Source organism: Callorhinus ursinus, unplaced genomic scaffold (assembly GCF_003265705.2).
Source record: "Callorhinus ursinus isolate GAN/ISIS: 27379988/994484 unplaced genomic scaffold, GSC_fseal_2.0 scaffold15, whole genome shotgun sequence".
Classification (NCBI taxonomy): Eukaryota; Metazoa; Chordata; class Mammalia; order Carnivora; family Otariidae; genus Callorhinus; species Callorhinus ursinus.
This window is the reverse complement of record NW_027397077.1, coordinates 7,163,738-7,184,300: the sequence shown is the minus strand read 5'-3', so window position 1 is coordinate 7,184,300 and position 20,563 is coordinate 7,163,738. Positions and strand designations below refer to the sequence as shown.

Below are 20,563 nucleotides of genomic sequence, written 5' to 3'. Positions count from 1 at the left end.
ACCATCTCCTCAGGTGGCCCTCCTCCCCATACTCAGAGCTCCGCCTGCTTGAGTGCTGCGGCTGGAGCCCCGCTGGGAGGCCTGGCAGACTTTGGGCAACTGGGGTGGGGGCAGCTATTTCTAGACTTGAACCTGCTGTCTGCGGGAAGCCAGAGGCTGCTGACAGGCCATGGAAGGAGCCAGGAGGCTGGTGTAACTTCCTCTGACCTTGGGCCACCGAAAGCAGGACCTTGGCACCAGAAAACCTGGCCAGGCCTGGCCTGAAGACAGGAGAGGCGGGTAGCTGAGGGGTCAGGTTAGTTTCTTGTATAAAAACCTCACCAAGGAAGTAGTGTGGAGCCGAGGGTAAGGAGAAACCTGCCTTGGCCACTTTATTCCCGCGCCCCTCCCCCCCCACATCCCCAAGCCCCGGGTCCAAGTGGTGTCTCAGCTGGGTGCTTGGGCCTCACTGGAGTTAAGCCTCCGCAGCTGGCTGAGGCTGGCAAGCCGGAGTTTGAGTAGCGTCTCCTCCTGGGTGTGCAGTGTGTGCGCCAGCATGCGGAGGGACTCACTCTGCAGAACTGGGGACAGGCAGGGGCGGGGCATTATCAGACCACGGGCCGCCCCACAGCTCCCCACCCTTTGCTGCCTCAGCCTCGGCAGCTGCTCCCTCTAACCGTGCAGAAGGGCCTTCCAGTCCCAGCTCCTCGCCCTCGGTTCCCACTTGCTTCCCATGCTGGCCGCCCGTACCGCTCAGGTAGACGGCCAGGATGGCGAGTGCCAGGCAGGTGAGCGCCAGCAGAGCCAGGAGCACCAGGACGCTTCCCCTGCCTTGCCCGGGGCCGCAGCCAGCCTGGGTGCACAGTGACGGTGGCAAGATGCCCAGGAGCTCATCCCATGGCTGCGCTGCCTCGGCCGGGTAGGGGCGCAGCGAACCTGGGGGGCAGATGGGGCATCAGGAGGATAGGGGTTGTATCTGCCCTCCTCCCCTCTCCCAGTACGTCCGTCCTGCTGCCCTGCCCCACTCACCTCCGCTGTGTAGGTCGCTGATGGACTCCACCTGGTGCAGGCACACCTCCTGTATGTGGTTGGGGGCAAGGGGCGCCCTGCTCCTGTGGCTCGGTGTCAGTGCCACGGTGTCTGCTGGGACAGTGCAGGGCTGATTTCAGCCAGCAGGTCACCCCCCTCCCTTTGAGGTGGCTTCCAGCAGCAGCGGGACTCAAGAGAAGATGGGAAAGGACAAAGGGACGTTGGCTCCAAATGCCCTAAAACCCAACTCAGGAATGACCCTTGATTTGGAGCCAAGATGACCTCAGAACCCCACAAGCCTGTTAACACCCACAGTAGCAGGAGGTACATTTGACTTGCTCACTTTTGTTTGCCACCAAGCACCACAAAGACTTTCAGACATTCCTCGGCCTGCTCATTCCTAAAGAGCTTATCAGCCTTGGAGGACTAAACCCATGGCGCATGAAATTCATCCCTGCCTCCGAAGCTATCAGTTTTCCCTGCAGACCCTGCTAGTTAGCCATCGGGCCCGATCCGGGGCCTGGCACCTTGGCAATCCCAGCAGAAGCAGCCCCTTCCTAGCTGGGTGCTGCTCGTCTCCTGTGGCCTTAGCTCTGCTTTAAGGGCCTCCGCGAGCTTTGTGATTCAGCTGTACTTCTGGGAACCCCACTGTTCCTGCTGTTTTCACTCAACATCGTAACAGGAGACCTGCCTCTGTTATCAAGCTGTTGCACATGTTTCTGAGGCCTCCCTTTGAGGCTGCCTGGGCATTTAGGTTGTTTCCAGTTCCCTTCAGAAGTTAATAACCCCAAGGAAAGGACATGCATCAGTGAGTATGAAGGTTTTTCCCGATTTCCTAATCGTTAATAAGGACAGATTCCTAGAAACAAAATTACTGGCTTACAGAGCAGGGGCTTTTTCTTTAAGCCGTCATCAGACTGTCCTTCAGAATGACTGTCCACAGCCCCCAGAAGGGTACATCGCCACCATTAGGCTTTTTCATTGAAAAAAAAAATTACAGGGGCGCCTGGGTGGCTCAGTCGTTGGGCGTCTGCCTTCGGCTCAGGGCATGATCCGAGCCCTGCATCGGGCTCCCTGCTTGGTGGGAAGCCTGCTTCTCCCTCTCCCTCTCCCTCTGCTTGTGTTCCCTCTCTTGCTGTGTCTTTCTCTGTCAAATAAATAAATAAAATCTTTAAAAGAAAAAAAAATTACAGGGGCGCCTGGGTGGCTCAGTCGTTAAGGGTCTGCTTTTGGCTCAGGTCATGATCCCAGGGTCCTGGGATCGAGCCCCGCATCGGGCTCCCTACTCCATGGAAAGCCTGCTTCTCCCTCTCCCACTCCCCCTGCTCGTGTTCCCTCTCTTGCTGTCTCTCTGTCAAATAAATAAAATCTTTAAAAAAAATTACATACATACATGCGTACACATATGTTTGCCAAACTGGGAGATGAGGAAAGGCTTTCTTTGACCTATTCAATGGGGTTTCTTTGCCTAAAGTGCCTTCCTTATCCATTCCCAGCCTCTGCCCACTTAGTCACTGGGTCTCTTCTTGTGATTTTAGTTTTTAGACCCATCAGAAGTATTTTGTGATTTCTAAAAATTATATTTTCTTTTCCTTTTTTTTTTTTTTTTAAATCTTGGCCCCTTGAATCTCCAGATACCCAGCTGGATGCTAGATAACAAAGTAGGGGGGGCATTGAGGGAATGCCTCCTGATAGGGGCAAGGGTGATTGGACTCTGAGTCTATCACTTTCAGAACAGTAACTCAGCCTCTGTGATTTGCTTGAAACTGGCCCTTGACGTGCCCCAAAGTAAAATGAGATGCTGCCAATCATGTTTGGGTGATGGGTTGGGGGTCATATTAAATTCCTCTCTGCACTTGGCTCTGCTTCCTCACACTTTTTTTTTTTTTGATATTTGAGAGAGTTTTGTGCATGTGCACACAAGCAGGGGGAGGGGCAGGAGAGGGAGAGAATCTCAAGCAGGCTCTGACTCCCTGCTGAGCGCAGAGCCTGACACAGGACTCAGTCTCACCACCCTGAGATCATGACCTGAGCAGAAATCCAGAGTTGGCTGCCTAACGGACTGAGCCAACCAGGCGTCCCTTCCCCACACTTTGTAAGTTGAACTTGGATTCTGTTCATTCCCAGGAAAAACATGGTAAATATCGTTGTTAGGATCCCAAAAGGAGGCAAACATCGCCCACCACTACTGGGGGCTGGGCGCCCCCCATCCAGTTAAAATGTTGAAAACATGATAAGGGAGTTGGCCAGCCGGGCCAGGCTGGAGCGGGGAACCCTGCTCTGGCCCCTCTGAACCTCTGTACTTCTTGCATGCAGGGGGGCAGTTAGGGGAGTGGCCACTAAAGTCTTAACTAGCTATCGGTCAGGCCAGGCCAAGGGATCCCAACTAATGGTTGGGTCCATTTGGGCTCAAGTTGGAGGAAGCCAGAGATCTATCCACTCCCAGTCTCTGGGCCACATGCACAAATGCTTCCTGGGACCGAGGCCCGCGGGATCCCAGCCTCCTCCCTGAATGAAGAGCTGAACCCGCCGGCTGGCTCTGCCCTGCCCACACCCACTTGCACATGGCCTGTAATTGACTAGGTGGCTCCCCCCAATCCCTCCCTGTCCTTAGCAGGGGAGACAGGCAGGGCCCGAGGGGGAGGTGGGGTTCCAGACGTGGTAAGCCCTTTCTCCATGCATGGGGGGCAGGTCCCTTTACTCGTGCTGGGACATGGTGATTGATGACTAGTCAAGGAAGTGAGGTCAGTGGGATGGGGCAGGGTTACTCCGTGATTCACAGGGTCACAGGACTGGGGCCTTGCCCTCCCCCATAATCCTCTCCTACCTTCTTGGGTCTCCTCAGGCATGGCAGGCGGTGGGCAGTTGGGGGGCTGATAATAGCACCCAGTAGCAGGACAGATGAAGGCAGCGGTGGCTCCTCAGAGCCTGGGGAAGGCCAGCCACCTCCCAGCCTGGGCCTAAAATAGGCCTGAGCTCAGCCCACTGGGCTATATTTAGAGGGGGCAGCTCTCAGCCATGGGAATGGGGGGAGTGGCTCATGGCGGGACTATCTAGCTGGTGATGGGGCCCAGACAAGAGCACACCTCCACTCATGCAGGTGTCCAGGGTCTTTTCTGGGGAACCCTGCCACCCCCATATATGCACAGGCCTCGGTGTCTTTATCCAGACAAGCTGCCTCATGCTCACCTCCAGCAATGCCCCACATGGCAGCTGAGACCTGTGCCTCTCCACCCCCAAAGACCCCTACTCAAAGTTGGGTCATCTCTACTCCAAACAAATGGACAAGCACCTATACCCCCGTGTGGCTTGCTGGCCCCAGGGATTGGGGTGATGGATAACTGGAGCCCGGGCCATGAGGGCCCCCAAAGGGGGCGGAGACACACCTATCTACGCAGGCACTCATGTTGGTCAGTGGGCAAACAGATTGAAGATTGGGATTTCTATTAATAAGCTTACAAGCTTGGGTGAGGGATTGCCCACTCTCTGACCTCCATTTTCTCATCTGTAAAACAGGAATGACAATGGTTCCTCCTTGGCACGGGACACATAAGAATGGAAATACAGCTACATGTTGGAAGCCCTTAGCACAATGCAGTTTAGATCCTTCCTCCTCTCCAAGGGTATACAAGTCACCAGTGTGTGAGGAAGCATGGTACCACTTACCCTTGAAGGGAGGAAGTGGCTAGGCTTAGGGCCCACCCTCTGCTATGGGACCCCCTAAGGCCCTCCTTCCCAACTGGGACAAAGCAAGACAATGAGCTCTACCTCCTTAAGCATCCCAGATCCATCACTTCACTGTATCACTGGCCTCCTTAATGTTCCTGGCACACAGCCACCTTGTTTCTCTCAGGGCCTTTCCACTGGCTGTCCCTTCCTAGAATGCTCTGTCCCCAGATACTCCCATGGCTGGCTCCTTGTTGTTTAGCTCAAATGTCACCCCCTCATTGATGCTATCTCACATTATTTTACATATCACCAAATTTCATTTTCTTCATAGCACTCAGCCAAGAAATCCTATTATTCAGAATACACTGTGTATGTCAGTAGGACCCCAAAAGGCCCCAAAGAATCCACTCGGTCACATGGAAACCATCTTTGGTCCTCCCCACAGCATCCTCAGCAGAAACCGACGTCTTGAGACCACGAGGAAGTTTCCCAAGGCCACACAGCAAGACCTGGCACCCGGGGTTGTGCGCTGGAGCCGTTCCAGCTTCGGCTGATAATGTGTTTATTGCATTAGTACAATCGGCCTGCCCCACGCCACCCCCCACCGCTCAGCCTGTTCACAGCTTTCTGCTCATTGCCCAGGGAGGAGGGCCTTCCCCCGGGATGGGCACTCCGGGCACCCCCTCCGCCCAGGTCGTTGCTCTGGAGCCCTGCTTCTCTGCCTCCTCGCGATGAGCAGGACCCTGTGCCCGGCCTGGGCCGCCCCTCCCAGCGCTACATTCAAGGGTTATCCTGTTAATAAATAAGCCGGCGAGGCAGCCCCGCGGCCAGGGCCTGTCGGTCGGTCGGTGTCTCCATCGGCCAGGGACCAGCGTGCCGGGTCCCCTAGCCGTGCGTCCCCCAGGGTCCGCCCTCCCGCTCCCGCCTGGAGTCTCCTTCCCTGTATCCAGCTTGGAGGCCGAGTCACCAGCGCGCGGCGCTGCGGGGCCCCCGCTCAGCGCGCGGCTCGGGGGCGTGCCTTCGGCGGTTTCTGCCCTTCCTCCGCGACTCGGGAGGCGGTGGGCGCGACTCGGGCTGCAGACGACACATTCGCAGGGAGCTAGCGCCACCGCCGCCCGGCTCCACCAGCTGCAGGAAGTCCCGGTACCAGAGCTTGGGGCCCGGAGGGGCGACGGGCGCAGCCTCCTCGGCCCGGGCCAGCCTTTCGGCCTGCGCGGCGCTCAGCACGTGTAGCGCCAGGCGACGCAGCGGCTGCGAAAAGCCCTGCTCCACAGCTGCGCACAGGTACACGCCTGAATCCCCGCGCCGCAGCCCGCGCAGCAGCAGCCCCCGCGTCAGGCGCTCGGCGCGCTCCTCCACAGCCACCTGCGGGCCGGGCCAGCGGGAGGCGTGGGCGTCAGGGTCGGGAAGAGGGAAACCCGGCTCCAGGCCGGGCCAGGAGAGGCAGAGGGTCAACAGCGGCCGAGTGGGAGCAGGAAAGGGCGCCCGCAGGTGCACATTTGGAGGCTGGGTGCACTCGGACCAGTGGTCTAAAAGTGGATCCCCGTACGGGCGGGTTCACCTGGACATGGGGGGGCGGGGGCGCGGCAGGGAGCTCAATAGGCAGGGCGAGGGCGGGGCTCCTCTCTGATGGGGGAGGGGGTGAGACGGAATGAAGCCTCAACAGGATGTGGAGTGCAGGTAACGGGACCAAACTGGACCTAAGGCCCTGGTTGAGCGGAGTCTCACTGGGCGGGGCCGGACCTGGTCTAGAGGAGGGAGCAGGCCGAGGGCCTCATTGGCTAAGGCGGGGTCTCTCCTGGATGTAGGGGCGGGACAAGGGCCTGTTGAGGAGGGGAGCGGCAGGAGGCTCACCTGGGTGCGGGCCGCCCCCCCTGCGCTCTGGAAGGTCCATTCCACGCGTGCCTGCAGCGAGCGGGGCTCACACTCCAGGAAGACGCTGCCGCCTTCCACACCGAACACCTTCCGCTCCAGCAATGTGGGATGGGACGCGTCTGGGGAGGGCAAGGGATTTATCAGAGTCAGGCAGGGCAGGGCAGGAGGGGGCGTCTTCAAAGGCCGAGAAGTAGGGGCAGCTGGGTCACTCACCCCCTGAGCACAGCGTACTGGGGTCTCCGTTCTTCACGTCTTGCCGCCGAAACCGCCTGCGGGGAGGTGGGGGGGGGGCAACATGGAATTTCCATGAGCCCCTCTTCGCTTAGCCAGGTGCTGCAAAGGACTCTGGGTGGCCCGCCCCCGACCCTGCCCACCTTTTAGCGCTGGGCTGGAAGCGCGTGCACGCGGCCCCGTCCCAGGCGCAGTAAGGGTCACGCGCCAGGCAGCATTCGGCGCAGGCGCGGCCGTGGGCAGCACAGCGGTGCAAGGGGATCTGGGCCACCGCGCTCCGCGAGGCTACGTACAGCTGGTGCTAGGGGGCACGAGGGGCTCCGGGCTGACCGAAGGCAGCCCTGTGCCCGCCTCCCATGGGTCAGAGATCCCTTACCCCACTTGACAGATGGGAACACTGAGGTCTCAGGTCACGCAGTCTAGCGAAGGCAGAACCTATACTCAAACCCGGGGCTTCGAACTACCAAGGGAGGCGTGGGGGTGGGGGCACCCGGGGAACGCACTGGGTCCCTTTTATCCCCAAGCCTTCCGGTCACTTACTCTCTTGGAAGAGATTTGCATGCTGGTGATAGCAGCCGAGTCCTGAGAGGGAGGAGGAGTGCTGGGATCAGGGATCAGTGGGCTGGGGTTACTCCAGGGAGGGGGGCGGGGCGGGGGGAGCTAGGCTTCACCTCAAACACGTGCAGCTCCTCCAAGAGCAGCCCCTCCCCGTTAGGCCGGCCGCCCTTGGGGACTGAGATCACCTTCAGCACTGTGCCAACATCTGCAAGGATGAGAAGGAGTGAGTGACTCCTTGCGTTCCCTGATAGCTAGGACTGGGGGTCTCCTCACTTGAGGCCTTTACCCTCAGCATGGTTGGGTCGGTGAAGAATGTGGGTTGGAACAATAAGAGCAGCATCCAGAAGGAGATGGGGGCATAACCCAGGCAAAGATGTGGAGGTGAGACTGGACAGGGGCAGCTTCTAGTAACAGGCCAGAGTCTAGACTGGGGTTTAATGGGTGGTCATGGCAGGATACTGACCTGTGCCAATGAAGAGGACGTCGTAGTGTCCGTCAGCAGCTGCCACACGGTCTGCAGTGATCTGGGTGAAGGTGTACCCGGCACCCACTTGTAGGAAGAGAGGGCGCCCACCCACGGGCAGGACCGAATTGTACATGAGGGGGTGGTTCCGGGCAAACTGAATGACGTCATCAGGAAAGTCCTTGGTAGAACTGAAGGTGCCAAAGGTCTTGCTAGGGCACTGGGCGGTGGGGAGGAGGTGCGACAGGGATGTGGGTATGAGGGTCTGGTGGGCCCACGAGAGACCTCCAGGAACTGGGAGTGTGTGGGCGTGCTAACAGACAGAGCCTTGCCCTGGGAATCTGAAGGGAGAAGACCCAGCCTTGCCCTTGGGAGTCTTAGGGGGAAATGGGGCCTTTCTTTTAGAAGCCCTGCCTGATGAAGGTAATGTTTATCCACCCAAGGATAACAAAGAGGAAGAAACCACATTCACCAAGAAGATCCCAGGCCAAGTTCTCCACCCCTGAGACTTTAAGTGGGTTGTGGTGGAAATCCTGGGGCTACGCACCATGCCTGGCCGGGGGTAGGGGACACGGCCCTGATAGGACACCCACTGGTGCAGGGGCCCTTCCTTGTGTGCAAAGGGCCCCAGGAAGGCACGGCGCACATCGTTCATGCTGTACACGCACACTGCAGAGCCTCGCAAGATGGTGCTGTAGGCGAAGGCATGAGCAGAGTGAGGGGCCCAGCAGAGCTGGGCCAGCCCCTCCCACGACTTCTTGCCCCTCACCTGGATGTGGAGAAGGCGGCATAGAGCAGCGGGCTCCAGCGGTCCCTCAAGGACAGCAGGAACACATCCTCTGTGGGGAAGGGGCCTAGTTGGGGGAGGGCACACAGCCCTCTGGGCGGCCGGGCTCCTGGGTCTGGGCCCCTGCGCTCCCTCTCCCCAACTCCACCCTCCACTCCAGGCACTCACGGAGCTGGTCGAAGTGCGTGTCACCCTCGACACCTGGCACAGAGCACACCAGACGCGCCTTCAGGAACGTGGTCCACTTGTTGACCAGGCTGCGCTGGCCGCCCACGTCATTCTGCGGGGTCACTCAGAGGGCATGAGGGGGAGGCCCAGAGAGGCAACAGGGCAGGGGCGTGGTCACAGGATGTGGCCCAGGGACTCCTCACCCGACAGATCTGGCCGACACGGGACACAGACAGGCGTCCCAGCGCTGGTGCAGCCTCCACTGCCGACTCCCGGAAGAAGAAGTAGACTTTGTCATCGTCGGGATTCTCGCTCTCCGGGATCCAAAAGACCTTGACAAACTTGGGCTCTAGCGGCAGGAGGTGTGAAATCAGCAAGGTCCTGGCCCTGCACTCGTGGGACCCATACGCTCCCTCTCCTAACTCTGGTGCTCCCAGAAGCCTGTGGGGCAATATCTGAGCACCCAGTCTCTAGGACCAAGTTCATTGGGATGGATGGCACTGCAAGCGGACAGGATCCGGAGGATCAGGGCCTATGAGTCAAGAAGCAGCCACGAGAGGGCAGCAGAGACCGAGGCTACCTGGACAGCAAGCCTCTGCCCTGGTCCCTGACAGCTCCCCAGGCCAGTGGGCCAAGAAAGGAGGGAGATGGCAGATCAGTTGTACCTGCACTCATGAATCTTCCTATTGAGCAGGAAGCAGATGCCCCCATTCTGCTTGGTCCCCTCACTCTTAGAACAAATGACACGGACCCTGAGAGCGCAGACCCCTTCTCCTTTCTCCTCTCATGGGTCCTTCCGTTCCTTGGCTTGTTCCTGCCCGGGATTCTTTGCACTGGTTGTTCTTTCCCTCAATCCTGCTGTGCTTTGGGAATTAGCTCACCCCCTCTCGTCAGCAGAGTGGCTTCCTTTCTTGTTCTCCCACCTGGTCTTTTCCCTTTCTGTCTGTGCACTCACCAGTCTCACGGCCATTGGAACCGATCTTAGGATGTATTTGTTCTGAGTTCTGTGAACTCAAAGAGGGTGCGGGCCACACGTCCTGTCTGCCCTGCGACCCCAGTACCTGGCACAGGGCTGGATGCATGGTAAGGACAGTGAGACCCGGCTGCACCCATCGCTCACTTCCGTTATGGGCCTTACTCGGCACCTACCCTGTTAGGGATGAGGGCCCCTCCCAAAAGCCCCACCAGCCTTTCACCGTTGAGCCAGCGGGAGTCATGTGGTTCTGTCCGGAGACTTGGACGCTGGCCCAGGCTGCGGAAGATGGTGAAGTCCCGGCCCATGAGGTCTGCAGCCACCCCTGAGTATAGTTCTTCTCCTGCAGATAGGGCGAGGGCTGCTCAGCCAATCTGAAGGCTCTCGGTGGGGGGTAGGGGGTGCTTGGAGAGCTCTGGGAGCTCCTTGGGAGTCAGTGAGGCCATGGGGAATCCCTGAGGCTCTCAGGAGGGTCGAGAGTCTCTGAGGGGCCCTAGCCTTCGGACTCACCCACCAGCACGGAGGCAGCCCGATGCCTCGGGTCATAAGGACTCTTGCCCTTGCCGTCCTCTAGCCGTCGAAGGTCCAGCCGGAGCATGGGCTCCTGGGAGGCAGGGGGCAGTTGTTACTTTCAGGCCCTTCTTCACCTCCCAGCCTCCCTCTCTGCCCAGATCTGGCCTTACCTCCAGCCGGTGGCCCACCTCCACAAATGCACAGGTTGGGTGGAAGGCCCCTGTGCCACAGGCCAGCAAGTGGGTGTGGTTGTAGGCATGCAGCAACTTCACGAAGTTCATGCACTCAGTCTAGTGGGCAGGCAGGGCCAGCGACAATGAGGCCTCCCCCAGGGAGGCAGGCTCTAAGGGGTCCCAGCTCACCAGTGGCACCTCACCCCTTCCTCTCTTCTGCGTCAGTCCAGGCGAGCACCAACATGGGCCGCATCGACCTGCGTGCCCTTGGTGACCAGCCTAGCCCACCTCTCACCAGAAGGGGTGCATGGAAAAGCAGAGGCCTGTACTGCTCCCTACGACTCAGAGGCCCCCAAGAAGAATCACATGAGCCTCCACCCTGAGTCACTACCTCCAAACTTCAGCCACCTCGACCTCCGCCCCCATCCCAGCCAGAACAGGCAGGCCTCTGTCTTGGCGCTGCTGTCTTGTAAAGCGAGGGGCTGGCCTCCCCACTCCCACCCCCGGCAGCCAGCACTCACACCAATGTCCTTCCCCGCCCAGTTGCACTCCTCTCGCCATTCCACGGGGGCCGGCCAGGCCAGCTGCAAGGAGGTCGGGGGGAAGGGGACACAGGTCAGGGTCTTTGCATGGTCTCTGGGCAGAGGGTGTCCGCTCAGGGGGCCCATCCCCCTGGGTCTCTCCAAGCAGTCCGGAGTGGGGTCCTGGGGCTCTTTCCCTAGGAAGCACCGAGGCTGGGGGTCCCTGGCACCTTCTTGGCCCGCTTGCTGATATTGTCCAGACTGAGGGAGGCCACATGGTTCTCAGCGCCCACAAACAGGCGTCCTCTTTCCTCATCCACCAGCAAAGCTTCGTAACAGCAGGTCCTCTCTAGCCTGAAGGTCCGGAGACCGTGCCGGGCCTGGAGCTCTGCAGAGTAGGGAAACCACTGAGGATTTGCCAGCCATGCTGGACGCTTCCCCAAGACCCTGCCTGTCACTCTCACAGGTCGTGGTTGTACATGTGACCTGGCCCACACACATGCGAGTTTACACGTGTGTGAGTTTACACTCGTGAAGACAGGCCCACCCGTGTGTGAAGCTTCCATGGTGGGCAGTGCATCAACCCCCCAAGGGGAAAGCAGGTTGAACTCCTCGGGCAAGCTTGGACAAGCAGTGTCTGCAGGCGGGCGCACGGGGAGGCCAGGGTGCCGGGGGAGGCTGAGCGTGTCTGGAAAGCCAGAACCCCAACCCCAAAGTCAGGCTGAGGGTTCTCTGCCACCAGCCTGAGCTCAGTGCAATGCCACTGCCTAGTGACCAGTGACTGCCCTCCCGCATAGGGGGCGTGGGAAGGGGGCTCTGGCGGCCCCCACACCTCAGCTTCCTTGGGGCTGTGTCATGGATGGGACACAGGCAGGACCTGTTGCCATGGGAACGGAAGGGGTCTTCCTGGGAAAGCAAGAGGAGAATGTGCGCGCAGAAAGTTTGGGGGCTGAGGCCAGGACAGGGTTAACTGGAGATGGCCTGAGAGTGCCCCCAGTCACACCCGGGCCAGTGGCACAGGGCAACAGCAAACGCAGTGCCCCCTACCCACACTGGGCCCCTCTCCTGCCCACCCTGAGCTAAGCCCTCCTGCCTGCCAGGTGCACCTACCTTGGAAGGAGAGCCGAAGGCGCGGGGAGCTGGGGTTAGCATCCCCCAGCACTGCCGCGCAGAGCAGGGCCAGGCCCGGGATCATGGCGGCCGCCCTGGCCCGCCCCATCTTGGCGGCTCAGGGTGCTCCGGGATCAGCGGGTGCGTGTGGAGGAGCCTTGAGCCGCCCTGGACTCTGCCCCAGGATCTGGAAGAGGAGCTGCAGCAAGGACGAGGGCGGGAGGCTGGGGGGGGGGGAGTCCCCAGGGATCAGATTACAGCCCCTAGGGGAAAGAGGCTGGGGGGTCGCATTCCACTTCCGAGCTCTCCCCTCCCTCAGAGTGTGCCCTGCCTGGCCACAATCACAGACACACCCACGCTGGGCACACCCTCGGGGTCACCCCCACACTGGCAGGCGCCCGCCCCACCACGTCACCCTCCCCAAGAACCCCCCCCCAGACACACTCATAGGCATTAATTCACAAACTCTATGCGCTTACCCCACGCCAGCCTGGGACACAGGGGGACACAGACAAGGTCCCCATGCAGGAGGAGGCAGAATGCCAACAAGGACTCAGATCAGTGCAGTCATTTCAGAGGGTGCCCTGTTCGATGAGCAAAACAAGCCAGTCCTGGAAGTGAGAGCGGCAGGAGGGGGTCAGGCCTCTGGAGGTGGCTGTGCACCCAGGGCCTACAGAGAAACAGAGGCACCTTTGGGGCTGGAGCTGGGGCCAATTGTGTGGGCACCTGTGAGTTTGAGTGTTTCTGAGGGTCCCTTTGTGTGCGTGTGCGTGTGTGTGTATGCGCGCGCAGTGTGTATGCAGACAGGTGTGTCCATGCCTGTGACCGCGTGTGGCACAAGCGTTGTATTACACGTGTAGGTACATGGCATGCGTGTGCACTTTGCGTACGTGTGTACATGTGTGTCGTACACGTGTGCATGTGCGATTGTGTGTGCACGCACACGTGTATGCGTGTCTCTCTGGACATGCAAGTGAGCAAATACAACCACAGCGACAATCACTGCCTTCAACTCTGAGACGCGCCTGAAAGCCCCTCCTCTGAGGAAGAAGTGTGTGCAGGAGCCCCAAGGCTTACGCCCCTGCCCTGGGGCTGGACGGAAGCCTCAGCTTCTGACTTGGAGGTGGCTCCCACTTGGATATAGCAGCCCCAGCTTCGTGCTTGACCTCTCTCTCCCCACCCGAGCCTGGAAGGGACTGGTTACACAGAAATTCTGTGAGCTCAGACTTCAGACCCAAGAGGAATCGAGTCGGGGGGAGAGCCAGGGGTCTCAGGCGGCCTTTCTACCCCACTGCAGGTGAGCTGCCCGTCCCTCTCTGAGCCTCCCCCGCCTCCACGCCTCTCCCTCCCCTGCCTTCGCCCTCAGGCTTCCCCATCTTTGAGCCCCTCCACCTCTGCGCCAGAGCCCTTCCCCTGGACCCCTTCCGTGGAGCCAGCATCTGGCCGCAATGCCCATCATCCTTTCCAGAGCTGGCTGGGCAGGTGCTGGGCACAGGAGCCCTGGCATGGGGTAAGGTCCTGGGGTGCCGTCAAGCAAGGGGCACAACTGCCAAGGCACGTTCCAGATCACTAACCCCCGCCAAGCCCCTGCCCAGTTCCACAGCTCCCGGACCCCTCCCGGGCTAGGACTCCCACCTCCCGCCATCCCTCCACTGACACTTGCCACTGCTCTCCGAGCCCGTGAGCTCTGCGATGCCACAGAAACCCGGCTGCCTTCCCACACTCCACCAGAACTCCGGCTGCAGCGCCTCTCCACCCCAGCCCCGCCCATCCTGGAGGAGGGGAGAAGCCGGGGGACCACGGGGCAACCCTCTGACGGCTCCTTTAAGGAGCAGCCCCCGCCTCCACCAAGCCGGCCGCCGCCCCACGCGCCGTCAAGTTTACGGGGTGGATCGGGTGACCAGGCAGGCAGCCTGGGCCAGCGGAGTTGGTGGCCCGGCCAGAGTGCAGCGGGCACAAGGGAGGGGCGACCCCTCCCCTTGTCAGGCCTCAGGGCAATAGGGTGCGCCCAAGAGCGGTCCAGCCCAGCCCAGGGCGGCCAGGCAAGGCGCAGGAGGAAGAAGAAGCCAGATAGGGCCCCCCCACCCCCAACCCCAGACAGCTCTGTGAACAGTAAGAAACAGTAGGTCCAGGGGACTCAAGGTCCTCACCTGTCCCAACACAGCTGGAGAGCTGGAGGCGGGTAGTGAGGGGCTCAGCTGGGATGGGAGGGTTGGAGGGCCGGACAAGAGGTTCTCGCAAGAGGTTCTCTGGTGGAGGTCTGATGGGCCCCCAGCCCCGCCCCAGGCCTTCCTCACCACTTGAGCCGCTTTGTGCTGCCACCACCTGGCTGGCAGGGGCTGGGATGGCAGCAGTTGGGGCGGGAGGAGAGGGCCAGGCAGGGCAGTCAGCAGATGGCAGAGGCCCACACGTTTCACGTCTGCACGGCAAGATGGAGGCCCATCCAGAGAACCCCTCCTGATAGGCGGTCCTGCATCTCTGCTGGGAGGTGAGGGGCATTCTGTGTGACCTGGGTGACTCAGGATGGGACCTCGGGGCCTCAGCTGGGAAGGGTCTTGGGATCTTGGCCTGAAGCTGAGTCTGGTGGATGACCCTATTCGTACTGCTAGGGGTCTACTCTGGAAGGGCCGAATGTTAACCATGGCTGAATGGGGCCCTCAGGTCAATGGGGCAAATTCAGGGCTTGAAGATGGGCTTTCACTCCTCAATCCCCCCAAAAGGCATCCTCCTACAACCTCCCCAAGGCTGGTCTGCAGCTCCTCAGTGGTCAGTGAGGAAGGTTGTAGGCTTCAAGGGCTGTGGCCCCTCTCCCCCCAGCTCTCCTGGAGTAGCAGTATCTGTGCCCAGCCAGGGTGGGGCCGTGCCCTGCTTTCCTGAGTCTCAGGACCTAGTGTTCCTGGATTGGCCTGGCTGGCTGGCTGGCTGGCTGGCTGGCTGGCAGATGAAGGGAGGGGGTCAGTGGGAGGACCAGGAGCCTTCAGGAAGGGGAGTGGAAGGATGTACCCCAGCCTGAGCTTTTGGACTTCCGGGATGTAGCCTCTTTCTCCTCCCAGCTTCTGCCTTGGACCTGGGCAGCCTCCCCTGGCCCCACGCAAGCGAACAAAATTCTTTGGCTGTTTACAATTTTCCACCCTAGCAGCCAAGATCAGCAAGTGCCTTTGAGGTCCCCACCCACCCCTTTGGGGTGCCCCCTACCTGCCCCCACTGCTTTTAGTTCTTCAGGCTCAGGGTCCCAGTCTCTGTTTCATTCCCTCCCAGCCCCTCATCCATACTGAAAAGCAGGACCAGGACCCCCCCACACACCATTTTTCCAGCATCTTGGGGCTGTCCCTTGCCCACCTGAGCCCTTTGTGTTGCTTTCCTTGCCCTAGATGAGCCCTCTTCCCTGGGGCAGGAAGGGAGATCTGCAGGGGTGGGAGCTCAAGTGTCCCTGTCCCCACAAGTTCTCTCTGCTCCTCAGCCACAGGTCCAAGCATATGCCAGACCCTGGGTGGGGACCTCACGGAGGCAGCCCTCCAGGAGCAGCGCCATTGACTGTGGGTTACGCTGCACTCCGGGAGTCTCGAAGGACTCTGGAATCAGGCAGCCTGGGCCTGAGTCTTGACAGAATGGAGCAAACTAGGGAATGCAGCTGGGGTCCCTATTCCTACCTGCACCCCAGCCCAAGGGCCACCTCAGACTCCTGGCCTCTATGCTTTGCCAGGGTTGCCACGGGCAGAGGCCTGCCTGGATTCTTGCCCTGATGCTGCCTGTCAGTGCCACAGCCTTCCAAGGCCTTGGTTTTTCCTTCTGGAAATAACTGAATTGTCATGCCAAATCCTACCACCCCCCTCCTGACCCCTCATCACCAACCGGGCCTGCCCTCTGCCTGGACTCTAGGTGGTGTGGCTGGGGTAGGACATCCATGTGAGGAAGGCTAGCGTTAACCCTCCCAGTGCCCAGCCTGGGCTGGGTTGGGCCTTGGCTCCCCACTCGCACCTGCTTTAGCCATCAAGGCTGGTGGCTCCAACGTCATAACCTTTCCTAGTTCTGGCCACGTGGGAACTAGAACTCGCTACCCTGAGGACTTAGGCATTGGGTGGGGGTGGGCCCAGGGAAGCCTAACTGAGGCCTGACTTCCCTGACAGTCCACTACCCACCCCTGGGAGATCTCCTGGGGACTGGTGTTAGAGCCCTTCCCCCACACGCCCCCAGCCTGGAATCCACGTTCCCGGGGACCCCTGGCCCACCTTTTTGGAAAGATCAGCTCTTCCCCTCCTTGCCCGTTCCCCTTCCCTTCTGAGGGCCATGTCTGTGCTGAGGTGGAGGGGCCGAGGGAGGGGCCGAGGGAGGGGCCGCCAGGAACCCTGGGCCTCTGGCTGTGGCCCTGCCCCCACCCGCTCCGCCCCAGCCCTCCGCCTCCCGCACATTCCTCCTGGGCTGAGGTCAGCCCCTCTGGGATGGGGGAGCCCCCCCCACCAGCCACATCATAGCTCTCCTCTTGCTCCTGTTTTCTTCATTGCCCAGCAGGGTTGGGGGGGGAGGGCGGGGGGCGGAGGGGGTGGAGCCTCCCTCTCCCCTCCTCCACAGCCTAGGGGAGTGTGGGAGGGGGTGCCAGGAATGCAGCCAAAGTATACTGGGGTGGCACTCCACGCTTATTAACATATATTAACATACGTGCTACCTTCCTTTAATCGGCTTGGGGGACAGCTGCCGAGGAGTGCGGGCTGGGGGCTCTGGATGCTGGGGTGGGGGCGAACCTGCCCCAGGGATCAGCCCCCTTAGTAAGCCGGGAGGAGCAGGGTGAAATCGTGACTGCTGCTCCCCAGCTGTGTGTCTCTAGGGAGACACTGAAACCTCTCGGATCTCTCTCCTCAACTGCCCTGCGGTTGCAGCTGGGTGCAGGGTGGGGGAACACAGGGGTCCGCTCTTGGTGCCACCTCCGCACCCGGCATCCTGGGCCTCCAGGCAGACCCTTCACTGCTGCGTCTTTCAGCCCGGCTTCCCCAGGACCCCTTCTCGGGCTTGGCTCTTCTCCGGTCCCCCCCGCCCCCGCCCCCGCCCCAGCCCCCAGCACAATGACTGCCTCCACCCTCCACCTGAACCTCCGTCCCTCCCCGACCCCTGGGGACGCCTCAGTCTCTTCCTCGGAGTCTCCAACCGAGCCCTGGCAGGGCCCAAGCGCCCATCCCTTCTCCCAGAGTTCCCGATCTCAGGGAGAACTTTTTGCCTGGTTAGCGGGACAAGGCCCCGCCTCCTCCCCCAGCAGCTCGTGGCCTGACCCCTTCACCCTACTCCTAGGCTGTGCCCTTGTGGTCTTTCTGCCACTCCTCCTCCCAATGCCTCCCCTCTGCAGTACCCACCCCCCACCTCAGAGAGCTCGCTGGAGCTTGGGGTTTCCAGGGCTCAGCCTTAGCCGACCCCGCCAGTGCTCCGGGCACCAATTTTGGGGAGGCAGCAGCTCTTTCTTTGACAGGACTTTGCTTTGGGCTATGTTCTCCACCCTTTAGGCCCTCCCCTTTGCCACCTGCTAGACTCTCTTCTTCACCGTTCAGTATCCAGCGTTCCTGGTGTCCTGTCAGTGTCGCTTCCTCTGTGAAGCCCCAAATGCCTAGAACACCCAGGTCCATGCCACTGCAGAACTTTGGGTCCCCCAGTGGCTATCATCAGGCAGAGGACAGGTACAGGGAGGGAGGAGACAGAATGCCTGCAGGAAGCCCTTCCACCCTCCTGGACCTGCTGAGTAGGGCAGTGGGGGGGGGAGGGGGGCGATGGGAGACTGATGGACAAGGGACACATCAAGTCCCTACTTGACCCTGCACCAGCCCCTCAGGCCTTGACTCTCTCCACCCACAATGAGTCTGGAAAGCAGAGTCAATGGGAAGGGATATCAAACTGATTTTTCTCCTAAGTAAGATCACCTGTGGGGCTTATTTCATGCAAGGGGAGAAACCAAGACAGGGAGGAAAAAGTGATCCACACCCGCTTGGACCCTGGTGTCCGTCACCGTTATTAACCGAGGAGCTGAGTGGCTGGCAAGTATGGACACACTCGCCATCACATAGCTGCACACATACCCCACCTGGCCTATTGCCCTCCTTGGATGTGTGATGGGGGCTGGCTTTCCCTCTGGGTGCCCAAGAGGGGTTAGGGGAATGCGTAGCCCCATGACAGGGATGTGGGCCCCCAGGATCTCTTTTCAGGGCAATAGACAGGAAGACTGGGCTCAGTTGTTTGGGAGTGAGCCTAAACCCAGAAGTCAACCAAGAGAAGCCACGATCCTGTTCCTGCCCTCTCCCTGACTCCCAGGGCAGCTAGGACCCGGCCTACCACGCCACAGAACAGATGGCTGGAGTCAGGGCTTGTGTTCTCCAGTGTCCTGGCTGGCCTGGCATTCTGGGTCTGGGATGGAGTCTGTGGGAGGATAATATGAGGGGCTCTCGGTGGGTGGGGAGTAGGAGGTTTGCCTGACATCAGAAGGAACCATGGGGCTGCCCAGGAACATGGTGAGGTGTTCTTCCAGGCCTTGGCAGCCCCTGCAGCGTCACAGGTCCCAGATCTCATGGGTCCCCTCCCCATTCTGCACCCCCAATCTTGGCCTCCACCCACCTGTTGTGGGGGGCCTGGACCTGAGCTGCCCACTGGCTCCTCTCCACAGGGTCTCCCTAGTTCCTGCCCTCCTAAGGCCTCTGGCTCTCAGAGCTTGTCTCTCTCCCTTCCCAGCTGTTTCCCCACCCTGCTGATGGGTTAAAAATACCAAGGCTGCCACCACATCAGTAGCCTGAGCAACTATTTGGAGTGGGGTGGGCCCTCTGAGAGGTGGATCGGCCTCGTGGAGGTCTCCACTGGCTGGTGACAGCCCACTTCACACTGGGACCCACAAGCTTAGTCTGGAAGCAGGAGCCTGGGTCCCTTCCCCAGCTCTGCCTATCTAAGGGTCCCAGGCCTCATGGCTGCCGCTGCCCATGGGTGGGGCCAGAAAGATGGACCTTCTTAAGCTGGGAGTGCTCCAAGGTACACAGGACCAGGGAGCACTGAATCTCTCTGGCTGCCCTCACCCCACTGCTCCCAGGGAAGAGGTTCAGCCCCTGGAACGCTCCAGGCAGTAGGGGATCCCCAGGAGTCAACCGCATGGAGTCCCTCCCTTTGGGGTGTAGGACACCTGGGATGCCACCCCACACACCCCTGCCATCCCCAGCTGCCCCCCAAGGCTGGGAATTTCCCAACTGCCACAGACAAGGAAGAATTGAAAGGCCGCCCCCGCCAGTGCTGGGACAATGGGGCCTTATGGCCTCCAAAATCAGAGCAGGGGTAGGGAGGCCGAAGGCAGGTGGGGGCCTAGCTGTCTGCACCCAGGGAAGCCTCGCTTGCCAGGACCCCACCCAGACCCGCTGCAAGCTGGGTACAGGGGGTTCCTGCCAGAATCCTGCAGGGCCCAACCAGGAAGAAAGGCCCTGGGTGCGTCTGGCAGACAATGCTGGCCCCTCAATGGTCCCTCTGTGCGGGGGGGCGGGGGGGAAGGTCCCCTCAGGAGGGAAGGAAGGAACCATCTCCGGCGCGGCTTCCTGCTGGGCGGGCCTCACGGGGGTCCCCCCGGAGCTCCCGCCCCGCCCGCCGTATCTGGGGCTCAGCGGGGTCCAGGCCTGACCGCCGAAGGAAGGCAGGGATCCTGGGTTGGGCGCGGGATCCTGTTCTCGTCAGCCGGCCCTCAGCCCTCAGTCTCGGAGGCAGCGGTAGCAGGAAAGGCCCGAGGTACTGGGGCGGCAACGGAGGCTGGGGGACGTTGATCTCCTTCCGATCGGGCGGCCACAGCCTCTCATGTCTTGCCAAACACTCGGGGCCCTGAGGCCGCGCGGGGACGGGCAGGTGTGCGGAGGCGGGGTCCCGGGTGCCCGGCCCCACCCTCCCACCCTCCGCCTTCCCCGCCTGCGCGGCGCCGACCCCGGCCCGGGCCGCTTTGTCCCGCCGCGGGCGCGGAGCCGTCGCTGCCCCACAAAGCTGCCTTTGTGCCCCGCGGCCTCCGCAGGACCGGCTGACGTCAGCGTCCGTGACCAGCCCGGCGGGGCCGGGCACGGACTGCGGCGCCCCCTGGCGGCTGAAGGCGGGGGGAGCTCGCCCCTGAGCCCCGCCCCGCCGAGCCCTTTTCCGTAGGCTCAGCTGCCCGCCGTCGCCGCCGGTCGCCGCCGGTCGCCGCCGGCGGGACAAAGTCCAGGCGCCTTCCCAGGCGCTCAGGGCTCACCCCACAGGCAACCCCCCCCCGCGCCCCGCCGCTTTGTCATCTGCCACTGTCTTCTCCAGCCACGTGCGTGCACTTCCCATAGCCTCACAGAAGCTTCCGCATTTCTAGGGCCCTTGTCCCAATGCACCCAGAGCCCTGCCGCCCTCCAGGGCCACTTGGCCTACGGCTATGGACACACTGAAGTGTGGCCACCTGCCTGTCTCTCCCCGGCCCCCCTCCCCAGGTTTGGAGGGGGACCTCTGGGGCAGAGACCCTTCTAAACATGCCTCAGGCCCCTACTGTCCCCAACTTCATGT

The 20,563-nt window shown here is 61.0% G+C and overlaps 2 protein-coding genes across 19 annotated transcripts; both read right to left on the bottom strand.

The window, feature by feature from the left end:
- Positions 1–22: 22 nt before the first annotated feature.
- On the bottom strand, positions 23–4,875 carry LSMEM2 (leucine rich single-pass membrane protein 2). 3 transcript variants are annotated; one of them, XM_025885444.2, is made up of 4 exons: positions 3,836–4,100; positions 1,009–1,122; positions 730–915; positions 23–560 (listed from the first exon to the last, which is right to left on the bottom strand). In XM_025885444.2, the coding sequence occupies exons 1-4, from the start codon at positions 3,855–3,857 to the stop codon at positions 427–429; spliced, it is 456 nt and encodes a 151-aa protein (XP_025741229.2). In that variant the 5' UTR covers positions 3,858–4,100; the 3' UTR covers positions 23–426. The 3 variants fall into 3 exon arrangements, with proteins under 3 accessions (XP_025741229.2, XP_073757386.1, XP_073757387.1); XM_073901285.1 differs by having other exon boundaries at positions 1,009–1,119; positions 3,836–4,095; XM_073901286.1 differs by having other exon boundaries at positions 422–560; positions 657–915; positions 3,836–4,875.
- A 332-nt stretch (positions 4,876–5,207) lies between these two features.
- Positions 5,208–19,918, bottom strand: SEMA3B (semaphorin 3B). 16 transcript variants are annotated; one of them, XM_073901261.1, is made up of 20 exons: positions 17,556–19,918; positions 14,200–14,530; positions 12,529–12,660; positions 12,050–12,236; positions 11,170–11,327; positions 10,940–11,002; positions 10,416–10,535; positions 10,243–10,336; positions 9,956–10,075; positions 8,963–9,108; positions 8,760–8,871; positions 8,574–8,658; positions 8,352–8,496; positions 7,805–8,024; positions 7,455–7,546; positions 7,324–7,365; positions 6,927–7,084; positions 6,766–6,821; positions 6,532–6,671; positions 5,209–6,042 (listed from the first exon to the last, which is right to left on the bottom strand). In XM_073901261.1, the coding sequence occupies exons 4-20, from the start codon at positions 12,156–12,158 to the stop codon at positions 5,641–5,643; spliced, it is 2,262 nt and encodes a 753-aa protein (XP_073757362.1). In that variant the 5' UTR covers positions 12,159–12,236; positions 12,529–12,660; positions 14,200–14,530; positions 17,556–19,918; the 3' UTR covers positions 5,209–5,640. The 16 variants fall into 16 exon arrangements, with proteins under 16 accessions (XP_073757372.1, XP_073757373.1, XP_073757374.1 ...); XM_073901263.1 differs by having other exon boundaries at positions 19,677–19,918; XM_073901262.1 differs by lacking the exon at positions 17,556–19,918 and adding an exon at positions 16,279–17,076.
- Between the last annotated feature and the right edge of the window lie 645 nt (positions 19,919–20,563).

Coding starts and splice junctions, on each gene's coding strand:
- LSMEM2 (XM_025885444.2), bottom strand. CDS start 3,857: ATGCCTGAGGAGACCCAAGAAG. Junction 1,123..3,835: donor GCCTGAGGAGACCCAAGAAG/GTAGGAGAGGAT, acceptor GCACTGTCCCAG/CAGACACCGTGGCACTGACA. Junction 561..729: donor CCTGGCCGTCTACCTGAGCG/GTACGGGCGGCC, acceptor GCCTGTCCCCAG/TTCTGCAGAGTGAGTCCCTC.
- SEMA3B (XM_073901261.1), bottom strand. CDS start 12,158: ATGGGGCGGGCCAGGGCGGCCGCCATGATCCCGGGCCTGGCCCTGCTC. Junction 10,337..10,415: donor AGGTGGGCCACCGGCTGGAG/GTAAGGCCAGAT, acceptor CCTGCCTCCCAG/GAGCCCATGCTCCGGCTGGA. Junction 7,085..7,323: donor TGCAAATCTCTTCCAAGAGA/GTAAGTGACCGG, acceptor CGTGCCCCCTAG/CACCAGCTGTACGTAGCCTC.